At 47.5% G+C, this 20329-nt stretch overlaps 1 protein-coding gene across 1 annotated transcript; it reads right to left on the bottom strand.

Annotated features, from left to right (window-relative positions):
• Nucleotides 1-268: 268 nt before the first annotated feature.
• On the bottom strand, nt 269-15811 carry LOC115199192 (E3 ubiquitin-protein ligase Topors). Its single transcript, XM_029761821.1, has 12 exons — nt 15117-15811; nt 14298-14476; nt 11800-11851; nt 11179-11536; nt 8862-9169; nt 7307-7474; nt 7037-7180; nt 5958-6441; nt 4826-5294; nt 1498-2522; nt 1276-1395; nt 269-818 (listed from the first exon to the last, which is right to left on the bottom strand). The coding sequence occupies exons 1-12, from the start codon at nt 15279-15281 to the stop codon at nt 520-522; spliced, it is 3771 nt and encodes a 1256-aa protein (XP_029617681.1). The 5' UTR covers nt 15282-15811; the 3' UTR covers nt 269-519.
• Between the last annotated feature and the right edge of the window lie 4518 nt (nt 15812-20329).

The raw sequence follows: 20329 nt of genomic DNA, 5'->3' as shown, positions 1-20329 counted from the left end.
TACCTTACCAGGGCCCTATATAGTGCACTACCTTACCAGAGCCCTATTCCCTATATAGTGCACAACCTTACCAGGGCCCTATATAGTGCACTACCTTACCAGGGCCCTATATAGTGCACTACCTTACCAGGGCCCTATTCCCTATATAGTGCACTACCTTACCAGGGCCCACGTGTAGCAAGTGGCAAAATACTGTACTGAAAATACAGTTTTGAAAATGCAGTATGCTGCACCTCAAATTGATCAAACGTAACAAAATAAAAGAAAATGATCGTCAAATGTGATTTTATTTGTATTTGATTTTTTCTTCTGCAGATAGTTTCATTCACGAGTCCATCTTGGTAGAAGACAACAGGTTTTTAAATCAAATAACGGTTAAACAACCTCAGCATATTCAGATGGTGACTGTGCCAGAATGTGTATGTGTGTGTGTGTGTGTGTGTGTGTGTGGGGTAGTTCGTGTAGTAGTGTGTGTGTGTGTGTGTGTGTCCAGGTGATCAGTCAGCGCTGTATACTGCGTTAGTGTATAGGCCCCTCCTGATCACGTCTGGCCGATACAGGACTGGCCGATACAGGACTCGCCGATACAGGACTGGCCGATACAGGACTGGCCGATACAGGACTGGCCGATACAGGACTGGCCGATACAGATGATCCAGTGCTAGAAGGTAAGCAGGGGTTTTCTACCGATATAGAACCAGCTATGGGTGATGATAAAGGACTGTCAGAATGGTGGACAACGGGTGATACTGCACTAGAGTTGTGATGTACAGGACTATCAGAGTGACCTATAGGAGATATAGGACTAGCAGGGTGACCTACAGGACCGGCAGAGTGACCTACAGGACCGGCAGAGTGACCTATAGGACCGGCAGAGTGACCTATAGGACCGGCAGAGTGACCTATAGGAGATACAGGACAGGCAGAGTGACCTATAGGAGATACAGGACCGGCAGAGTGACCTATAGGACCGGCAGAGTGACCTATAGGAGATACAGGACCGGCAGAGTGACCTACAGGACCGGCAGAGTGACCTACAGGACCGGCAGAGTGACCTACAGGAGATCTAGGACCGGCAGAGTGACCTACAGGAGATCTAGGACCGGCAGGGTGACCTACAGGAGATCTAGGACCGGCAGAGTGACCTACAGGACCGGCAGAGTGACCTACAGGAGATCTAGGACCGGCAGAGTGACCTACAGAACCGGCAGAGTGACCTACAGGAGATCTAGGACTAGCAGGGTGACCAACAGGAGATAGGACTAGCAGGGTGACCAACAGGAGATATAGGACTAGCAGGGTGACTTACAGGAGATATAGGACTAGCAGAGTGACCTACAGGAGATATAGGACTAGCAGAGTGACTTACAGGAGATATAGGACTAGCAGAGTGACCTACAGGAGATATAGGACTAGCAGGGTGACCTACAGGACTAGCAGAGTGACCTACAGGACTAGCAGAGTGACCTACAGGAGATATAGGACTAGCAGAATGACCTACAGGAGATATAGGACTAGCAGGGTGACTTACAGGAGATATAGGACTAGCAGGGTGACCTACAGGACTGGCAGAGTGGTAGTCTGTGAATGATTCAGTACTCGGAGAGTGATTGGCTGTAGGTGAAACAGGGCTGTTGAAGTTAGTCTCTCCTTCAGATGACCAATGAGTCGGTGCGATCTCTCTGCCGTTCTCTCCCTCAGAGGACCAATGAGTCGGTGCGATCTCTCTGGCCGCCCTGGCGTTCACTCCCTCAGAGGACCAATGAGTCGGTGCGATCTCTCTGCCGTTCTCTCCCTCAGAGGACCAATGAGTCGGTGCGATCTCTCTGGCCGCCCTGGCGATCTCCCTGTGGTCCGGTGTGGTTGAATTAGGGCTGTGGTTAGGGTCTGGGTTCAGGTTGGGGAAAAAGGTCAGGTTAGGGAGCGTGATGTGTTCCAGGTCCTGTAGGATGGTCGCTAGGAGACGAGAGTCAGAGGTCGCGACCCCAGGGTCACAGCTAAGATTGACCTGGTGGAGAACATGACCTTCTGCGTTCTGGGGACGGTCGACCGCATTTGAAGCGTCAACCACACAGTCGTCATCGACATTCGTTTCACGGTCGATGACGTCATTGTGGTCAATGTCCGAGTTACGGTCCGAAACGCTCAGAGAACGGTCGAGAATATCGACCGCAAAATCGCTGATATCAACCCCCGTGTCCAGGTTGTGATCGCCTAGCGGAAGACCAGGTACGGTCAAAGAACGGTCAGAGAAATCGACCGTGGCTCGGTCAGATAAATCAAGAGCGCGGTCATCATCCAGCGTGGACGTTTGGACCGTGTGTTTGTTGTCGCTGTCGCTGTCTATAGTGATGACCATGGGAGAGTGTTGGAGGGTGAGGTAGTGACGTTGTTTTCTCCGGTGTTTGCCATCGCGTTTGTGGTTGTGTTTGATTCGTAAAGGGCTAACAGCGGTCACGGTCACCCCTTCATAGATGATTTCAACACTTGGGCTGCGGGACTGGCGTCTCCTCTTCTTCACACTGGGGACGGACGGAAGGACACACAAAGACAAGACAAAGACAGACGGAGTCAGAAATGACATACCTAGTCAAAACACACTACAGGAGACATTTGTTAGACATTTGTTAGGAATAAAAATCAACAGTGGATGTGTACCAAATAGCACCCTAGCCCCTCAAACCACCCTTTGGACCTGCAAGCCAGTTCCAGCGCATTTTTATTATTTATTTTTATTTTGGTCTAAAGTAGTGCACTACCCATAGGGCTCTGGTCTAAAGTAGTACACTACCCCATAGGGCTCTGGTCTATAGTAGTACACTACCCCATAGGGCTCTGGTCTAAAGTAGTACACTACCCCATAGGGCTCTGGTCTATAGTAGTACACTACCCCATAGGGCTCTGGTCTATAGTAGTGCACTACCCCATAGGGCTCTGGTCTATAGTAGTGCACTACCCCATAGGGCTCTGGTCTATAGTAGTGCACTACCCCATAGGGCTCTGGTCTAAAGTAGTGCACTACCCCATAGGGCTCTGGTCTAAAGTAGTACACTACCCATAGGGCTCTGGTCTAAAGTAGTACACTACCCATAGGGCTCTGGTCTAAAGTAGTGCACTACCCCATAGGGCTCTGGTCTAAAGTAGTGCACTACCCCATAGGGCTCTGGTCTAAAGTAGTACACTACCCCATAGGGCTCTGGTCTAAAGTAGTGCCCTATACAGTGCCTTCAGAAAGAATTCAGACCTCTTGACTTTTTTTCAATTTCTTTTTAGGTTACAGCCTTATTCTAAAATGGATTAAACCATTTTTTCCCCCTGAATCAAAGCAAAAACAGGTTTATCAAAATTGTTAATTTATTAAAAATAAAAACTGAAATATCACATCTACATAAATATTCAGACCCTTTACTCAGTATTTTGTTGAAGCACCTTTGGCAGCGATTACAGCCTCGAGTCTTCTTGGGTGTGATGCCACAAGCTTGGCACACCTGTATTTGGGGAGTTTCTCCCATTCTTCTCTGCAGATCCTCTCAAGCTCTGTCAGGTTGGATGGGGAGCGTCGCTGCACAGCTATTTTCAGGTCGAACCAGAGATGTTCGATCGGGTTCAAGTCCGGGTTCTGGCAGGGCCACTCAAGGACATTCAGAGACTTGTCCCAAAGCCACTCCTGTGTTGTCTTGGCTGTGTGCTTAGGGTCGTTGTCCTGTTGGAAGGTGAACCTTCGCCCCAGTCCGAGGTCCTGAGCGCTCTGGAGCAGGTTTTCATCAAGGATCTCTCTGTACTTTTCTCCGTTCATCTTTGCCTCGATCCTGACTAGTCTCCCAGTCGCTGCTGCTGAAAAACATCCCCACAGCATGATGCTGCCACCACCATGCTTCACCGTAGGGATGGTGCCATGTTTCCTCCAGATGTGATGCTTGGCATTCAGGCCAAAGAGTTCAATCTTGATTTCATCAGACCAGAGAAAATTGTTTCTCATGGTCTGAGTCCTTTAGGTGCCTTTTGGCAAACTCCAAGTGGGCTGTCATGTGCGTTTTACTGAGGAGTGGCTTCCATCTGGCCAGTCTATCATAAAGGCCTGATTGGTGGAGTGCTGCAGAGATGGTTGCCCTTCTGGAAGGTTCTCCCCATCTCCACAGAGGAACTCTGGAGCTCTGTCAGAGTGACCATCGGGTTCTTGGTCACCTCCCTGACCAAGGACCTTCTCCCCAGATTGCTCAGTTTGGCCAGGCGGCCAGCTCTAGGAAGAGTCTTGGTGGTTCCAAACTTCTTCCATTTAAGAATGATGGAGGCCACTGTGTTCTTGAACCTTCAATGCTGCAGAAATGTGTTGGTACCCTTCCACAGATCTGTGCCTCGACACAATCCTGTCTCGGAGCTCTATGGACAATTCCTTGGACCTCATGGTTTGGTTTTTTGCTCTGACATGTACTGTCAACTGTGGGACCTTATATAGACAGGTGTGTGCCTTTCCAAATCATGTACAATCAATTGAATTTACCACAGGTGGACTCCAATCAAGTAGAAACATCTCAAGGATGATCAATGGAAACAGGAAGCACCTGAGCTCAATTTAGAGTCTCATAGCAAAGGGTCTGAATACTTACAGAAATAAGATATTTTAATTTTGTATTTTTTATGCAAAAATTTCAAAAGAACCTGTTTTCGCTTTGTCATTATGGGGTATTGGCTGTAATGTAACAAAATGTGGAAAAAGTCAAGGGGTCTGAATACTTTCTGAAGGCTCTGTATAAGGAATAAGCTAACATTTCCCCAGTATGTTATGGTATAGACTAGCCCCTCTCCAAGCCCCAGTCCTCCTCACCTCTCTTCCAGACTGCCTCCGCTCTTCCGGGAGCTAGCGGTGCCCTCTGTCCGGCCTCTCCCCCTCTCTCGCTCCCCGCCTAGCCCCCTCTCTCGCTGCCCACCTAGCCCCCTCTCTCGCTGCCCGCCTAGCCCCCTCTCTCGCTCCCCGCCTAGCCCCCTCTCTCGCTGCCCACCTAGCCCCCTCTCTCGCTGCCCGCCTAGCCCCCTCTCTCGCTCCCCGCCTAGCCCCCTCTCTCGCTCCCCGCCTAGCCCCCTCTCTCGCTGCCCGCCTAGCCCCCTCTCTCGCTCCCCGCCTAGCCCCCTCTCTCGCTGCCCGCCTCTCCCCTTCTCTCGCTCCCCGCCTCTCCCCATCCGTGTCCGTGCAGAGCTGGGCGGCTCCCAGGAAGGGTCTTCCAGATGCCGTGTCTTGTATTTCCTCTTCCCTCCCGGCTTGTCGGAGCGCGGGGAACGTCGGGAATGCTGTCTGTCTGCAGAGAGATGGGACAGGGAGCTGGAGGAAGAGAGGCTGTCGGAGGACCGGGAATGCTGGTGTTCCCTAGGAGATTCTGGTCCTCGCTGGCTACTCCGGGATAAGGACGGGGAATGGGATAAGACGCTGTTTTCCAGACTGAAGAATATTCCCGTGTTAGAATATTGGGACCTGGCTGGTTCATATGGAATCCTTTCTCTCTCTCTACCTCTGCTCCTCTCACTTCCTCCACTGGTCTCTCTCCTGTGTTCTCTGCTGTGTTGTCTACAGGATCCTCTGTCGTGGGAATCTCTTCCTCTTCCTTTCTCCAGTCTCCTTTTCTCCCGCTCTCTCGCCCGTCTCTTCCGGCGCCGTTCCTGGCTGCTGTCATCGCTCCGTACGGACACGGGGCTCCATGCTGACCAGCTCCGTTCAGAACTCCTCGACCGACCGGACCGTGACCGATGTCTGCTTCTAGACCGCGACCCTGACCAGGACCGCTCTCGGTGTCTGCCCTCCCTTCTCTCCCCTAGAGGGCAATAGAGGAGTCTCTCTTCTACCTGCTCTCTCTCTCTGTCTAGATAGCTTACTCCCACTCCTCTCTCCCCTCCTCCTCCCTGTCTCTCCCCTCCTCCTCCCTGTCTCTCCCCTCCTCCTCCCTGTCTCTCCCCTCCTCCTCCCTGTCTCTCTGTGCTGGTGTTTTTAAACAGAGAGATGGGGGGAACAGGAATGGAGAGGGGAGGGATAACGAGAGAGAGAGAGTTTAACGCCGTTTGTGGAACAGTCTCTTTCTTCTCCTGTTTCTCCCCCTCTTCGTCTGAGGGGTCAGAGGAGAGTTGGACCAGTTCAGGAGTTCTCTCAGCCATGGCTTTAACAAACCCTACTATCATACATTGTTCCCCCTCTTCTTCCTCTCCTCCCTCCTCAACTCTCTCTCCATCTCCTGCCGCTGTCGTGTCCTGAGCAGGATTCTGATTAGCCCCCGCTGGACCAGAGTCCCGCCCCCCTGGGCTGATCGACAGCGGCATGGGGGATTGGGACGGCTCAGCTGTAGAGTAGGAGGGTCCTGGTGTTTCATCGTCCCAAGCAGATTGGCTCAGAGCGCTACTTCCTGCTACCGACACCGGCCGTCTCTCTCGTTCTCCCTCCGACCCTCCTTCCTCTTCCTAGATAGACAGACAGACAGACACATATAATATCTTAGTTCCTCCTTCCTAGATAGACAGACACAGACATATTCCTGAGAGGAAATGTCTTACTTCCTCCTTCCTAGATAGACAGACATATAATGTCTTAGTTCCTCCTTCCTAGATAGACAGACACAGACAGACAGACTTATTCCTGAGGGGAAATATCTTACTTCCTCCTTCCTAGATAGACAGACAGACAGACATATTCCTGAGGGGAAATATCTTACTTCCTCCTTCCTAGATAGACAGACATATAATATCTTACTTCCTCCTTCCTAGATAGACAGACACAGACATATTCCTGAGGGGAAATATCTTACTTCCTCCTTCCTAGATAGACAGACAGACAGACAGACATATTCCTGAGGGGAAATATCTTACTTCCTCCTTCCTAGATAGACAGACAGACATATTCCTGAGGGGAAATATCTTACTTCCTCCTTCCTAGATAGACAGACACAGACATATTCCTGAGAGGAAATGTGTCCACAGTACAATTACATACTTACTCACCAACTCTTCTCTCAAGGGGTAAAACAAGTATTTAAAAAGTAGTAATAAAAAAAAAAACCTCTTCATCCGAGATGGCGATGACAGAGTCGTCAGTGTCGCTAGATGATGACGTCATCCTGTCCTCGTAGGACGGCGCTGGAGGGTCATAGATGGACAGCTGGTCGTACACTTCCATACTGAGAGGGGAACGTGCAAAACTGATCTGGAGGGACACACACACACACACACACACACACAAGGGTTAGTGAGGGTGTGAGTGAGTGTGTGATTGCTTTAGGGAGGATGTGTGTGTGTGTGTGTGTGTGTGTGTGTGTGTGTGTGTGCTCACAAGCTCGTGAAGGAAGTGATCAGTCCTCGCCAGCAGGAAGGGGCGGAGTTCGTCCTGGATGGCCCCACCCCCTCCCTCCATGTCGTGACGTGCGATTCGCGAGGTGATGATGCGTTGGACGATGTTGACCAATGAGCCGTGGGCGCCGTACAGCACCGTCAGCTCCCGCTGTAACCAGGGGTCAAGGGTCATAGGTCAAGGGTTAGGGGGTGTCTAAGTTTTAATTAATCAAATATGCAGACTAAAAACACGCTCTGAAAGACTTGATGCTAGCAGCAGTAAAATGTGGGGTCAAGGGTCATAGGTCAAGGGTTAGGGGTGTCTAATAGTAGGGAATCAACTAAATGCATTGAACTTTGTAGGGAATCAACTAAATGCATTGAACTTTGTAGGGAATCAACTAAATGCATTGAACTTTGTAGGGAATCAACTAAATGCATTGAACTTTGTAGGGAATCAACTAAATGCATTGAACTTTGTAGGGAATCAACTAAATGCATTGAACTTTGTAGGGAATCAACTAAATGCATTGAACTTTGTAGGGAATCAACTAAATGCATTGAACTTTGTAGGGAATCAACTAAATGCATTGAACTTTGTAGGGAATCAACTAAATGCATTGAACTTTGTAGGGAATCAACTAAATGCATTGAACTTTGTAGGGAATCAACTAAATGCATTGAACTTTGTAGGGAATCAACTAAATGCATTGAACTTTGTAGGGAATCAACTAAATGTATTGAACTTAGTAGGGAATCAACTAAATGCATTGAACTTAGTAGGGAATCAATTAAATGAATTGAAAATTAATTTTCCCAAGTTGATCATAAGACATGAACAGAACGCATCAGTGATACATATTTCCTGAATCTTTCTGAAGAAGCAAACAGAATTCTGATTTTAATTAGGTCCCTGTACGAAAGCATTATTGTGATTCATAATAAATCGGAATGTTGTGTCAATGAGTATGTAAAAAAAGAAACGTCCCTTTTTCAGGCCCCTGTCTTTCAAAAGATAATTCGTAAAAATCCAAATAACTTCACAGATCTTCATTGTAAAGAGTTTAATCACTGTTTCCCATGCTTGTTCAATGAACCATAAACAATTAATGAACATGCACCTGTGGAACGGTCATTGAGACACTAACAGCTTACAGACGGTAGGCAATTAAGGTCACAGTTATGGAAACTTAGGACACTAAAGAGGCCTTTCTACTGACTCTGAAAAAGACCAAAAGAAAGATGCCCAGGGTCCCTGCTCATCTGCATGAACGTGCCTTAGGCATGCTGCAAGGAGGCATGAGGACTGCAGATGTGGCCAGGGCAATAAATTGCAATGTCCGTACTGTGAGACGCCTAAGACAGCGCTACAGGGAGACAGGACGGACAGCTGATCGTCCTCGCAGTGGCAGACCAAGTGAAACAACACCTGCACAGGATCGGTACATCCGAACATCACACCTGCGGGACAGGTACAGGATGGCAACAACAACTTTCCGAACACACTGTAAGTGGAAACAGCATCTGTAACCACACACACACACACACACACACACCTGTAACCAGGGGAGGAGTCTATGGAGAGCCACCGGGTTCCGCTGGTAAAACGCCGCAGTGATGTCACGGGGCCTCTCGCAGCCCCCGCGTGCGTTCCTGACACGAACGCCACTGCGGTAGAGCGCCCGGCGGAAAGAAAGCATCTCCCGTGGTCGGAGCGGTCTGACGGAGCGCCCCTCTCTCTGGGATCGTCGCCTAACAGCAAGGCGCACCATGAGACGCTGCACCCCTCGATCGTGAGGCGGGGGCGCGGACGCACCCGTCAGCCCATCAAAGATGACCCCCGGGTCCTCTCCATCCATCTCTCCTGAGAGAGAGAGAGAGAGAGACAGGAGAGAGAGAGAGAGAGACAGGAGAGAGAGAGAGAGAGAGAGGACAGAGAGAGAGAGAGAGAGAGAGAGGAGAACAGGAGAGTGAGAGACAGGAGTAGAGAGAGAGAGTAGAGACTGGAGAGAGAGAAGAGAGAAGAGGACAGGAGAGAGAGAGAGAGGACGAGACAGGAGAGAGAGAGGAGAGGAGAGAGAGAAGAGAGACAGGAGGAGAGAAATAGAAGAGACAAGGAGAGGAGAGAGAGAGAGAGATAGAGAGAGAGACAGGAGAGGAGAGAGAGAGAAGAGAGAGTACAGGAGAGAGCTAGAGAGAGGTAGGAGAGCAGGTAGAAGAAGGGAAGACAGGAGAGACAGGAGACAGGAGAGACAGGAGACAGGAGAGAGAGAGAGGAGAGAGAGACAGGGAGAGAGAGAGAAAGAGACAGGAGAAAGAGACAGGAGAGAGAGAGAGAGACAGGAGAGAGAGAGAGAGAGACAGGAGAGAGAGAGAGAGACAGGAGAGAGAGAGAGAGAGACAGGAGAGAGAGAGACAGAGACAGGAGAGAGAGAGAGAGAGAAAAAAAAAGTTTTTGACTCAATTTGGCATGAGGGTCTGCTATACAAATTGATGGAAAATGGTGTTGGGGGAAAAACATATGACATTTTAAAATCCATGTACACAAACAACAAGTGTGGGGTTAAAACTGGCAAAAAAAAATACACAAATTTCTTCCCACAGGGCCGTGGGGTGAGACAGGGATGCAGCTTAAGCCCCACCCTCTTCAGCAAATATATTAATGAATTGGCGAGGGCACTAGAACAGTCTGCAGCACCCGGCCCTCACCCTACTAGAATCTGAAGTCAAATGTCTACTGTTTACTGATGATCTGGTGCTTCTGTCCCCAACCAAGGAGGGCCTACAGCAGCACCTAGACCTTCTGCACAGATTCTGACAGACCTGGGCCCTGACAGACCTGGGCCCTGACAGACCTGGGCCCTGACAGACCTGGGCCCTGACAGTAAATCTCAGTAAGACTGTGTTCCAAAAAAAAGGTCCAGCTGCCAGGACCACAAATACAAATTCCATCTAGACACCGTTGCTCTAGAGCACACAGAAAACTATACATATCTCGGCCTAAACATCAGGAACTGTATGTCCTACAGGCTGAGGTACCCACACTGGGGTGGTATATAACCCCTACAGGCTGAGGTACTCACACTGGGGTGGTATATAACCCCTACAGGCTGAGGTACCCACACTGGGGTGGTATATAACCCCTACAGGCTGAGGTACCCCCACTGGGGTGGTATATAACCCCTACAGATGAAGGTACCCACACTGGGGTGGTATATAACCCCTACAGGCTGAGGTACCCACACTGGGGTGGTATATAACCCCTACAGGCTGAGGTACCCACACTGGGGTGGTATATAACCCCTACAGGCTGAGGTACCCACACTGGGGTGGTATATAACCCCTACAGGCTGAGGTACCCACACTGGGGTGGTATATAACCCCTACAGATGAAGGTACCCACACTGGGGTGGTATATAACCCCTACAGGCTGAGGTACCCACACTGGGGTGGTATATAACCCCTACAGGCTGAGGTACTCACACTGGGGTGGTATATAACCCCTACAGATGAAGGTACCCACACTGGGGTGGTATATAACCCCTACAGATGAAGGTACCCACACTGGGGTGGTATATAACCCCTACAGGCTGAGGTACCCACACTGGGGTGGTATATAACCCCTACAGGCTGAGGTACCCACACTGGGGTGGTATATAACCCCTACAGGCTGAGGTACCCACACTGGGGTGGTATATAACCCCTACAGATGAAGGTACCCTCTAGTCTAGACCAACCTCAGGCACTGAATTTAATTTATTTGGGTAAAAAAAACAAAGAGCACTTAAAAATATGAATGAAAATACATATTTCCAAAGTGTTCCTCAAAAAGGTAACAACAAATCACGCCTAAGGATTAAAAGACAAGGTTACCTCTCATACCTCCATCCTCGGGTCTGGGTAGAAGAGGAGGATGAAGAGGAGGGAGAGGAGGTTCAGAAGAGAGACCCCTCCCTCTCCACAGTCGTCCTGACTGTCTCCTCTCTCTCCCTCCTCTCCCCTGTCCCCCTCCTCCTCCTCTTCTCCGCGTCCTCCTTCGTTCTCCATGACTACCACCTACCCTGGCGGTCACCAAGGCAGCGGCTGCTGCTGCTTCGGCAGCTGCGATCATTGCGGTCCCGTTCTCTGCAGGAACAGGTGGTGGTCTGAGAGTGAACTCTTTGAAGTTGTCCTGGGCCTTGATCGAGTGAAGGATGGAGGAGAACGGCTGCTTACACAGCGGACACTCCACCTAGAGATAGGATCAGAAATAACATCACAAATTCTTTACTCATCCCAGAGGGCAAATCGGTTTGTCCATCATTTCAGTAATCAAAATGCTACTCAGAGCAATGATATTATAAAACACACACAAAAGTCTAGCCTAGTACTTGTTCTGTGCACAAAAATGTAGTGCTCTAAATAGGGAATAGGGTGCTATTTGGGATGTATAGGGTCTGATTAAAAGTAGTGCTCTACATAGGGAATAGGGTGGTACTTGGGACACACACATACCTTGTTGTTGCTCCACTCCTGTATGCATTGGAAGCAGAAGCGATGGAGGCACCTGTTCAGGTAATGAAGAAACAGCTGAAAAGGGGCGACATCCTAAACCTGAGAATACTGGTGCTAGTGTAACCGATTTGAAATGGCTAGCTAGTTAGCGGTGGTGTAACCGATGTGAAATGGCTAGCTAGTTAGCGGTGGTGTAACCGATGTGAAATGGCTAGCTAGTTAGCGGTGGTGTAACCGATGTGAAATGGCTAGCTAGTTAGCGGTGGTGTAACCGATGTGAAATGGCTAGCTAGTTAGCGGTGGTGTAACCGATGTGAAATGGCTAGCTAGTTAGCGGTGGTGTAACCAATGTGAAATGGCTAGTTAGTTAGCGGTGGTGTAACCGATGTGAAATGGCTAGTTAGTTAGCGGTGGTGTAACCGATGTGAAATGGCTAGCTAGTTAGCGGTGGTGTAACTGATGTGAAATGGCTAGTTAGTTAGCGGTGGTGTAACCGATGTGAAATGGCTAGTTAGTTAGCGGTGGTGTAACCAATGTGAAATGGCTAGCTAGTTAGCGGTGGTGTAACCAATGTGAAATGGCTAGTTAGTTAGCGGTGGTGTAACCGATGTGAAATGGCTAGTTAGTTAGCGGTGGTGTAACCGATGTGAAATGGCTAGCTAGTTAGCGGTGGTGTAACCAATGTGAAATGGCTAGTTAGTTAGCGGTGGTGTAACCAATGTGAAATGGCTAGTTAGTTAGCGGTGGTGTAACCGATGTGAAATAGCTAGCTAGTTAGCGGTGGTGTAACCGATGTGAAATGGCTAGCTAGTTAGCGGTGGTGTAACCGATGTGAAATGGCTAGCTAGTTAGCGGTGGTGTAACCAATGTGAAATGGCTAGTTAGTTAGCGGTGGTGTAACCAATGTGAAATGGCTAGTTAGTTAGCGGTGGTGTAACCGATGTGAAATGGCTAGTTAGTTAGCGGTGGTGTAACCAATGTGAAATGGCTAGCTAGTTAGCGGTGGTGTAACCAATGTGAAATGGCTAGTTAGTTAGCGGTGGTGTAACCAATGTGAAATGGCTAGTTAGTTAGCGGTGGTGTAACCGATGTGAAATGGCTAGCTAGTTAGCGGTCGTGTAACCGATGTGAAATGGCTAGTTAGTTAGCGGTGGTGTAACCGATGTGAAATGGCTAGCTAGTTAGCGGTGGTGTAACCGATGTGAAATGGCTAGCTAGTTAGCGGTGGTGTAACCGATGTGAAATGGCTAGTTAGTTAGCGGTGGTGTAACCGATGTGAAATGGCTAGCTAGTTAGCGGTGGTGTAACCGATGTGAAATGGCTAGTTAGTTAGCGGTGGTGTAACCAATGTGAAATGGCTAGTTAGTTAGCGGTGGTGTAACCGATGTGAAATGGCTAGTTAGTTAGCGGTGGTGTAACCGATGTGAAATGGCTAGTTAGTTAGCGGTGGTGTAACCGATGTGAAATGGCTAGCTAGTTAGCGGTGGTGTAACTGATGTAAAATGGATAGCTTGTTAGCGGTGGTGCGCGCTAATAGCATTTCAATCAGTGACGTCACTCGCTCTGAGACTTGAAGTAGGGTTTCCCCTTGCGTTGCTTTTGTGGAGCGATGGGTAACGATGCTTCGTGGGGTGTCAGTTGTTGATTGTGTGCAGAGGGTCCCTGGTTCGAGCTCAGTTAGGGGTCGAGGAGAGGGACGGAAGCTATACTGTTACATTCAGCTGCGGCAAAGAAGGACTTACGCAAAACGGCAGTTGGTCCAAAACTTAGAAGCACGTATTGATTGGCAAACGTCAATGACACGCATGTCAATCTCTCCTGGTTCAAAGTTCAGGAGAGATTGACTGCATCACAATTGGTCTTTGTTGAGAGGCGTTGACGGTACCAAAAACGGGTCTGTTCAAGCAGTTGGTAACACAGTTTAGACACTCATCTGTACAACACAAGACATGCAACCAGAGGTCTTTTCACAGTTCCCAGGTCCAGAACAGAGGCTGGGAAACAAACAGTATTAAATGCATTTTGCATTGTATTATGTGTATGTGATATGTGGGTGTCTCGCTGTACTAGCTGTGGGAATGGATAAATTGTAATGTAAATGTAGTGATATGTATATTATGCACTTTATTTATTGTTTCCTGTTTGGGACCCCCAGGAAGCCTCCCGTTTGGGAACCCCAGGAAGCCTCCCGTTTGGGGTCCCCAGGAAGCCTCCCGTTTGGGGTCCCCAGGAAGCCTCCCGTTTGGGGTCCCCAGGAAGCCTCCCGTTTGGGGTCCCCAGGAAGCCTCCCGTTTGGGGTCCCCAGGAAGCCTCCCGTTTGGGGTCCCCAGGAAGCCTCCCGTTTGGGACCCCAGGAAGCCTCCCGTTTGGGGTCCCTAGGAAGCCTCCCGTTTGGGACCCCAGGAAGCCTCCCGTTTGGGGTCCCCAGGAAGCCTCCCGTTTGGGACCCCAGGAAGCCTCCCGTTTCCTCGGCAGCGGGCTAATTGGGATCCTAATACCTGTCCAGATAAGACATGTTGTTGAAGCGGTCCAGACAGATTGGGCATTTAGAGTCAGGAGACGCCTCGGCCGAAACCGACTGAGAGGAAGCCTTAGAGGTCTCTTCCTGTTCCTGACCACCTCCTCCTCCGCTCTCCCTCCGCCGGACACGTAGTTTCATCTTGGTAGGGGTCATCTTCTAGAGAGGAGGGGGGGAAGGTGTCAGTCAGTCGATACACCTCCCAGACACATCAATTGGAAAACATTTTTCCTACAGCGCATGTATGTAAGTTTGAGATGAATGTAGGTTAGCCTACTATGAGGACGTGAGTCAATGAACATGTTACCAGTCTAGGGTCTAACCCTTCACCGTGACTCTCTGTCCCATTCCATTACACATATGAGTCATTGGACGAAGGCTGAAACGCTTGGGTCTGAACAATAAACAGGCATCGCTTGGGGTATGTGTTTGGAAACATAAGAATATATTATTTTTTTTTAAGGTTAAATTGATACACACTTTTATAGGGTTCCCACACGGACATATTTCCATGTTTACAGCGCTTGTTTGTGTTAAAAGTCAAGTACATTTGCTCGTTTGCCATCTGCGTCTCAGAACAACTGTGTGTAAAACGGAAGACCGACGCCAAACGTGTTTTCACTGGAAAAACACTGTTGGTAGCAACCGCGGTAAAACGGTAAAAACAGTGTACAGTAAAAAACACGCTGCATGGTCAATCCCGGGCATTTCCGGTGATACGGCCTCTGCAGATCTCAGAGTAGTCATGCTTGTTGAGAAGGAAGTTGTCAAGATAGCAAGGTTTGTGTTTTTCACCTACGGTCAACCCGTAACTATACAGAGCCCCCTCCGCGTTGTTACAACATTTGAGAGGCGCACGGCGATGCGGTTCAGAGTTCAACTTGGCCTCTCCGCACTTACGGAGGCTCCGCATTGCGTCACACCACCCATACGGTGCCTCCGAACACACTTTCAGATCAACCATAAATGCTCTCTTATTGTGTTTTTAAATAAGCGACCAGATCTAGCATTTATATATATATATATATACACATACATTCACAGCTGGCTTTGGTAACGCCGTGCTGCTTCCGCTTCCGTGTCTGTCCAGCTAGCTAGCCAACCCTGATGCCAACCATCCGTGCCCTGGTTCAGTCATTCACTAGCTACAAAGATAGCTAAGTAGCTGCATCACTAGTTAGCACCAATAATGATAATCAAACGATACAACAACAACAACAAACAGAGGTTGATAGCTAGCTCGTTAGCTGGCAGGCTAGCCCGGGTAACGTTAGCCAGCTAGCATAGTTAGCTAACGTCTTCTCTTCCTACCTGACAACTCGAATCCTCCGAACACATTTTCAGATCAACCATAAATTGTCTATTGTGTTTTTAAGCGACCAGATCTAGCTGCATCACTAGTTAGCACCAATAATGATAATCAAACGAAACAACAACAGAAAGAGGTTGATAGCTAGCTCGTTAGCTGGCAGGCTAGCCCGAGTAACGTTAGCCAGCTAGCATAGTTAGCTAACGTCTTCTCTTCCTACCTGACAACTGGAATCCCTGTAGAGATCTCCGGTTCGCGTTACCACCGGAATCCGTTAGTGTCGCTCGTCAGCTAGCCATCCGACGACATTACGGCGAATTCAGACCTAAAGAAAAGTTATAAATTGTAAAATATCGGTAGGTAGGATATCGGCGAGCTTAGCAAAGTTGGTAATTTCTGAATCGGAAAGCAGAGCGCTAATCGGTAACCAAGAGGATTATGGGATACTGGAGGACTTTCCCTCCGCGCAGCCGCACAGCCGCGCCGCTTTACTCATGGCCAGGGAACATACATTTTACATTTTAGTCATTTAGCAGACGCTCTTATCCAGAGCGACTTACAGAAATGAATACATTTCATACATTTCATTTCATGCATTTAAAATATATATATATATATTTTGTACTGGCCCCCAGTGGGAATTGAACCCACAACCCTGGCGTTGCACACCAACTGAGCCACAGCGAAGAGGTTTATCTTTGATTTATTGAGTTCACATTTGTTGTTGTTGGTAGAAACTATTTCATCTTGCCTTCTTAGTATTACACGTCCAATTACCCATTTAGAAATGAGTAAATTGTCATGTAATTGTTAGATTTCAGAGCTGGGTCCAGTTTCCCGATAGTGATGGAATTTAGGCTTCCCGAGTGTTTTAACGATGTCACTGACACTCGTTTCAAGGCGTCGTTACAGGAGCTGGCCTGTGCTGAAAATTATTCCAGAATATAGACTAAACAGCTTGCTGTAGCTCGTAAATGATTTATGGCTATTTAAAGTCATATTTTCTTTTCTTTTTTTTTACACACAATACAGTTTTCCCACCAAGAGAAAAAATGTTCTGTATCCTATTATGTATCGAGGTGTTTGTATCATGTTTTTACAAGTTCTTTATCGTGTTATTTTGTATGCAGTGTTTGATTATGTAGGTTATGCATTTCTTTAGTTTGTCTAAACTGAGCAATAATCAATAGCGCTAAAGTCAAAGTCGCTCGTTCCATCATTCACTATAAAAATAGGATGATTACACATATTCGCTTGTTTATAACTTAGATTTTTTTTTTGGGGGGGGCTATTCATATTCAACATTGAAGTTTTCGGTGGTCACAGACAAATAAACATGTCCATTTTTATGTTTAGCAGAGATGTTCTGTGTGTAAAGTGACGACGGGAGGGCAGACGATGATCTAACGACGCGTGTAGCTCTTCTACGTGTGGTCTCAATGCGTTTATAGCCAATCAGATGTGTTGTGACAAGGGGAAGGTATACAGAAGATAGCCCTATTTTATGACTAGTGAATAACTCTAGGATGGCAACAGGTGAATTCTACGTGATGTTTTACTGGCTTTCTCTATTCAGATTGTTTTATACTCAACCAAACTAGGACAAATCTGACAGTTATTTATTTAGCACTGTATCAAAACACCTTTAAAGATCCATACCGGTATACTTTAAAATACCATGTATCGCCCAGCCCTAGTCTGTGTCTCTGTGTGTCTCTGTGTGTGTGTGTGTGTGTGTGTGTGTGTGTGTGTGTGTGTGTGTGTGTGTGTGCGTGCGTGCGCGTGCGTGTGTGTGCGTGTATCTTTTTCCATGTGTGTGTGTGTGCGTGTATCTTTTTCTGTGTGTGTGTGTGCGTGCGTGCGTGTATCTTTTTCTGTGTGTGTGTGTGTGTGTGTGTGTGCGTGCGTGCGTGTATCTTTTTCTGTGTGTGTGTGTGTGTGTGTGTGCGTGTATCTTTTTCTGTGTGTGTGTGTGCGTGCGTGCGTGTATCTTTTTCTGTGTGTGTGTGTGTGCGTGCGTGCGTGTATCTTTTTCTGTGTGTGTGTGTGTGTGCGTGTATCTTTTTCTGTGTGTGTGTGTGTGTGTGTGTGTATCTTTTTCTGTGTGTGTGTGTGTGTGTTTGTACCCCGGTTGAGATGAACAGTATCTCTTTGTTGAGCAGGACATCGTTCAGACTTCAAACCGTTTTAGAAACTTCAGAGTGTTTTCTATCCAAATCTACTAATAATATGCATATTCTCGTTTCTGGACCCGAGTAGTAACCAGTTTAAATTGGGTACGTTTTTCATCCGGCCGTGAAAATACTGCCCCCTAGCCCAGACAGGTTAAGGACAGTACTCAATGATGATGGCAACTTTAGGAATCTCCACACAACCTTTGAATAATTTACACAGGGTGGCCCAGTATCATATTAGACAGACAGCTTAATTTGGCCGGTACCGGAACAAAAAGTGAGCGCGAGAGTTGACCCGGGGGCCTCTGAGAAGAACGCATGAGAAAAAAAAAAAACTTTATAATAAAGCAAATCGTCGCTTTTGCGTAGTGACATAGAGCAGTAGAGTAGAGGCACTTACAGAAGTTCCATACATGGGGAACATTTTTAGTAGTCTAGGGTCCGGGTAAAATGTGTCCTCTTATAAACGCGATTCATGCAATTCTACATAATATTACTGGAGACTTTACTGCAGAATCTTTTTTTTATACCACACAAATGATCGAAACGACAGGCTACTTTGACACTGGCAAACTGAGAATCAGAGATCAATAAAATCGACTTTGTCTTGAATCCGTCAATAGTCTAGGCGTGTGGAGGTAACTACAATATGAGGAGGAAATGATAAATTATAGTAATTAAACAGCGGAGGCTCCTCAGAGGAGGAAGGGGAGGACAGCGAATTAAAAATAGAAATAGCAACATAAAAAAAAGTTATGCTTTTTGGATAAAACTACTTCACTCAATACTTTGTTGAAGCACCTTCAGTGATTACAGCCTGGAGTCTTTTTTTTATTTATATTTTATTTCACCTTTATTTAACCAGGTAGGTTAGTTGAGAACAAGTCCTTTATTTAACCAGGTAGGCTAGTTGAGAACAAGTCCTTTATTTAACCAGGTAGGTTAGTTGAGAACAAGTCCTTTATTTAACCAGGTAGGCTAGTTGAGAACAAGTCCTTTATTTAACCAGGTAGGTTAGTTGAGAACAAGTCCTTTATTTAACCAGGTAGGTTAGTAGAGAACAAGTCCTTTATTTAACCAGGTAGGTTAGTTGAGAACAAGTCCTTTATTTAACCAGGTAGGTTAGTAGAGAACAAGTCCTTTATTTAACCAGGTAGGTTAGTTGAGAACAAGTCCTTTAATTAACCAGGTAGGCTAGTTGAGAACAAGTCCTTTATTTAACCAGGTAGGTTAGTTGAGAACAAGTCCTTTATTTAACCAGGTAGGTTAGTTGAGAACAAGTCCTTTATTTAACCAGGTAGGCTAGTTGAGAACAAGTCCTTTATTTAACCAGGTAGGTTAGTTGAGAACAAGTCCTTTATTTAACCAGGTAGGTTAGTTGAGAACAAGTCCTTTATTTAACCAGGTAGGTTAGTTGAGAACAAGTCCTTTATTTAACCAGGTAGGCTAGTTGAGAACAAGTCCTTTATTTAACCAGGTAGGTTAGTTGAGAACAAGTCCTTTATTTAACCAGGTAGGTTAGTTGAGAACAAGTCCTTTATTTAACCAGGTAGGCTAGTTGAGAACAAGTCCTTTATTTAACCAGGTAGGTTAGTTGAGAACAAGTCCTTTATTTAACCAGGTAGGTTAGTAGAGAACAAGTCCTTTATTTAACCAGGTAGGTTAGTTGAGAACAAGTTCTCATTTACAACTGCGACCTGGTCAAGATAAAGCAAAGCAGTTCGACACATACAACAACACAGAGTTACACATGGAATAAACAAAACATACAATCAATAATACAGTAGAAAAATATATATACAGCATGTGCAAATGAGGTAGGATAAGAGAGGTAAGGCAATAAATAGGCCATGTTGGCAAAGGAATTACAATATAGCAATTAAACACTGGAATGGTAGAATGTGCAGAAGATCAATGTGCAAATAGATATACTGGGGTGCAAAGGAGCAAGATAAATAAATAAATACAGTATGGGGATGAGGTAGATTGGATGGGCAAGAGGAGATAGAGGCAGCGAAAGCGGAACGGCGATACTGGGAGGAACAGGCAAGGAAACAACGGAAGCCCGAGAGGCAGCGCCCCAATTCAGGTTGGAGACCTGAGCCAACTCCCCGTGCTTACCGTGGGGAGCGAGTGACCGAGCAAGCACCTTGTATGCGGTGATGCGCACTGTGTCGCCAGTGCGCACTCACAGCCCGGTGCGCTCGGTGCAAGCTCCTCACCGTTGCTGTGCTAGAGTTGGCCGTCAGCCAGGAAGAAGTGCACCGGCTCAACGTTCCTGGTCTCCAGTGCGTCTCTTCGGCCCAGGTTATCCTGCGCCTGCTCTACGCACTCCCCCCGTTCACCAGCACAGCACAGTTCATCCTGTACCAGCGCTCCGTCCGTGCTGGGCGAGAATAACCATCCAGCCAGGATGGGGTGTGTCAGCCCCAAGCTCCAGACCTCCAGTGCGCCTCCTTTGCCCAGTACGTCCTGTGCCTGCTTTGAGCACTCGGTCCTCAGTGCGTCTCCCCAGTCCGGAGCCTCCAG

Source organism: Salmo trutta, chromosome 8, assembly GCF_901001165.1.
Source record: "Salmo trutta chromosome 8, fSalTru1.1, whole genome shotgun sequence".
Classification (NCBI taxonomy): Eukaryota; Metazoa; Chordata; class Actinopteri; order Salmoniformes; family Salmonidae; genus Salmo; species Salmo trutta.
This window is presented reverse-complemented; position numbering and strand designations above follow the sequence as displayed.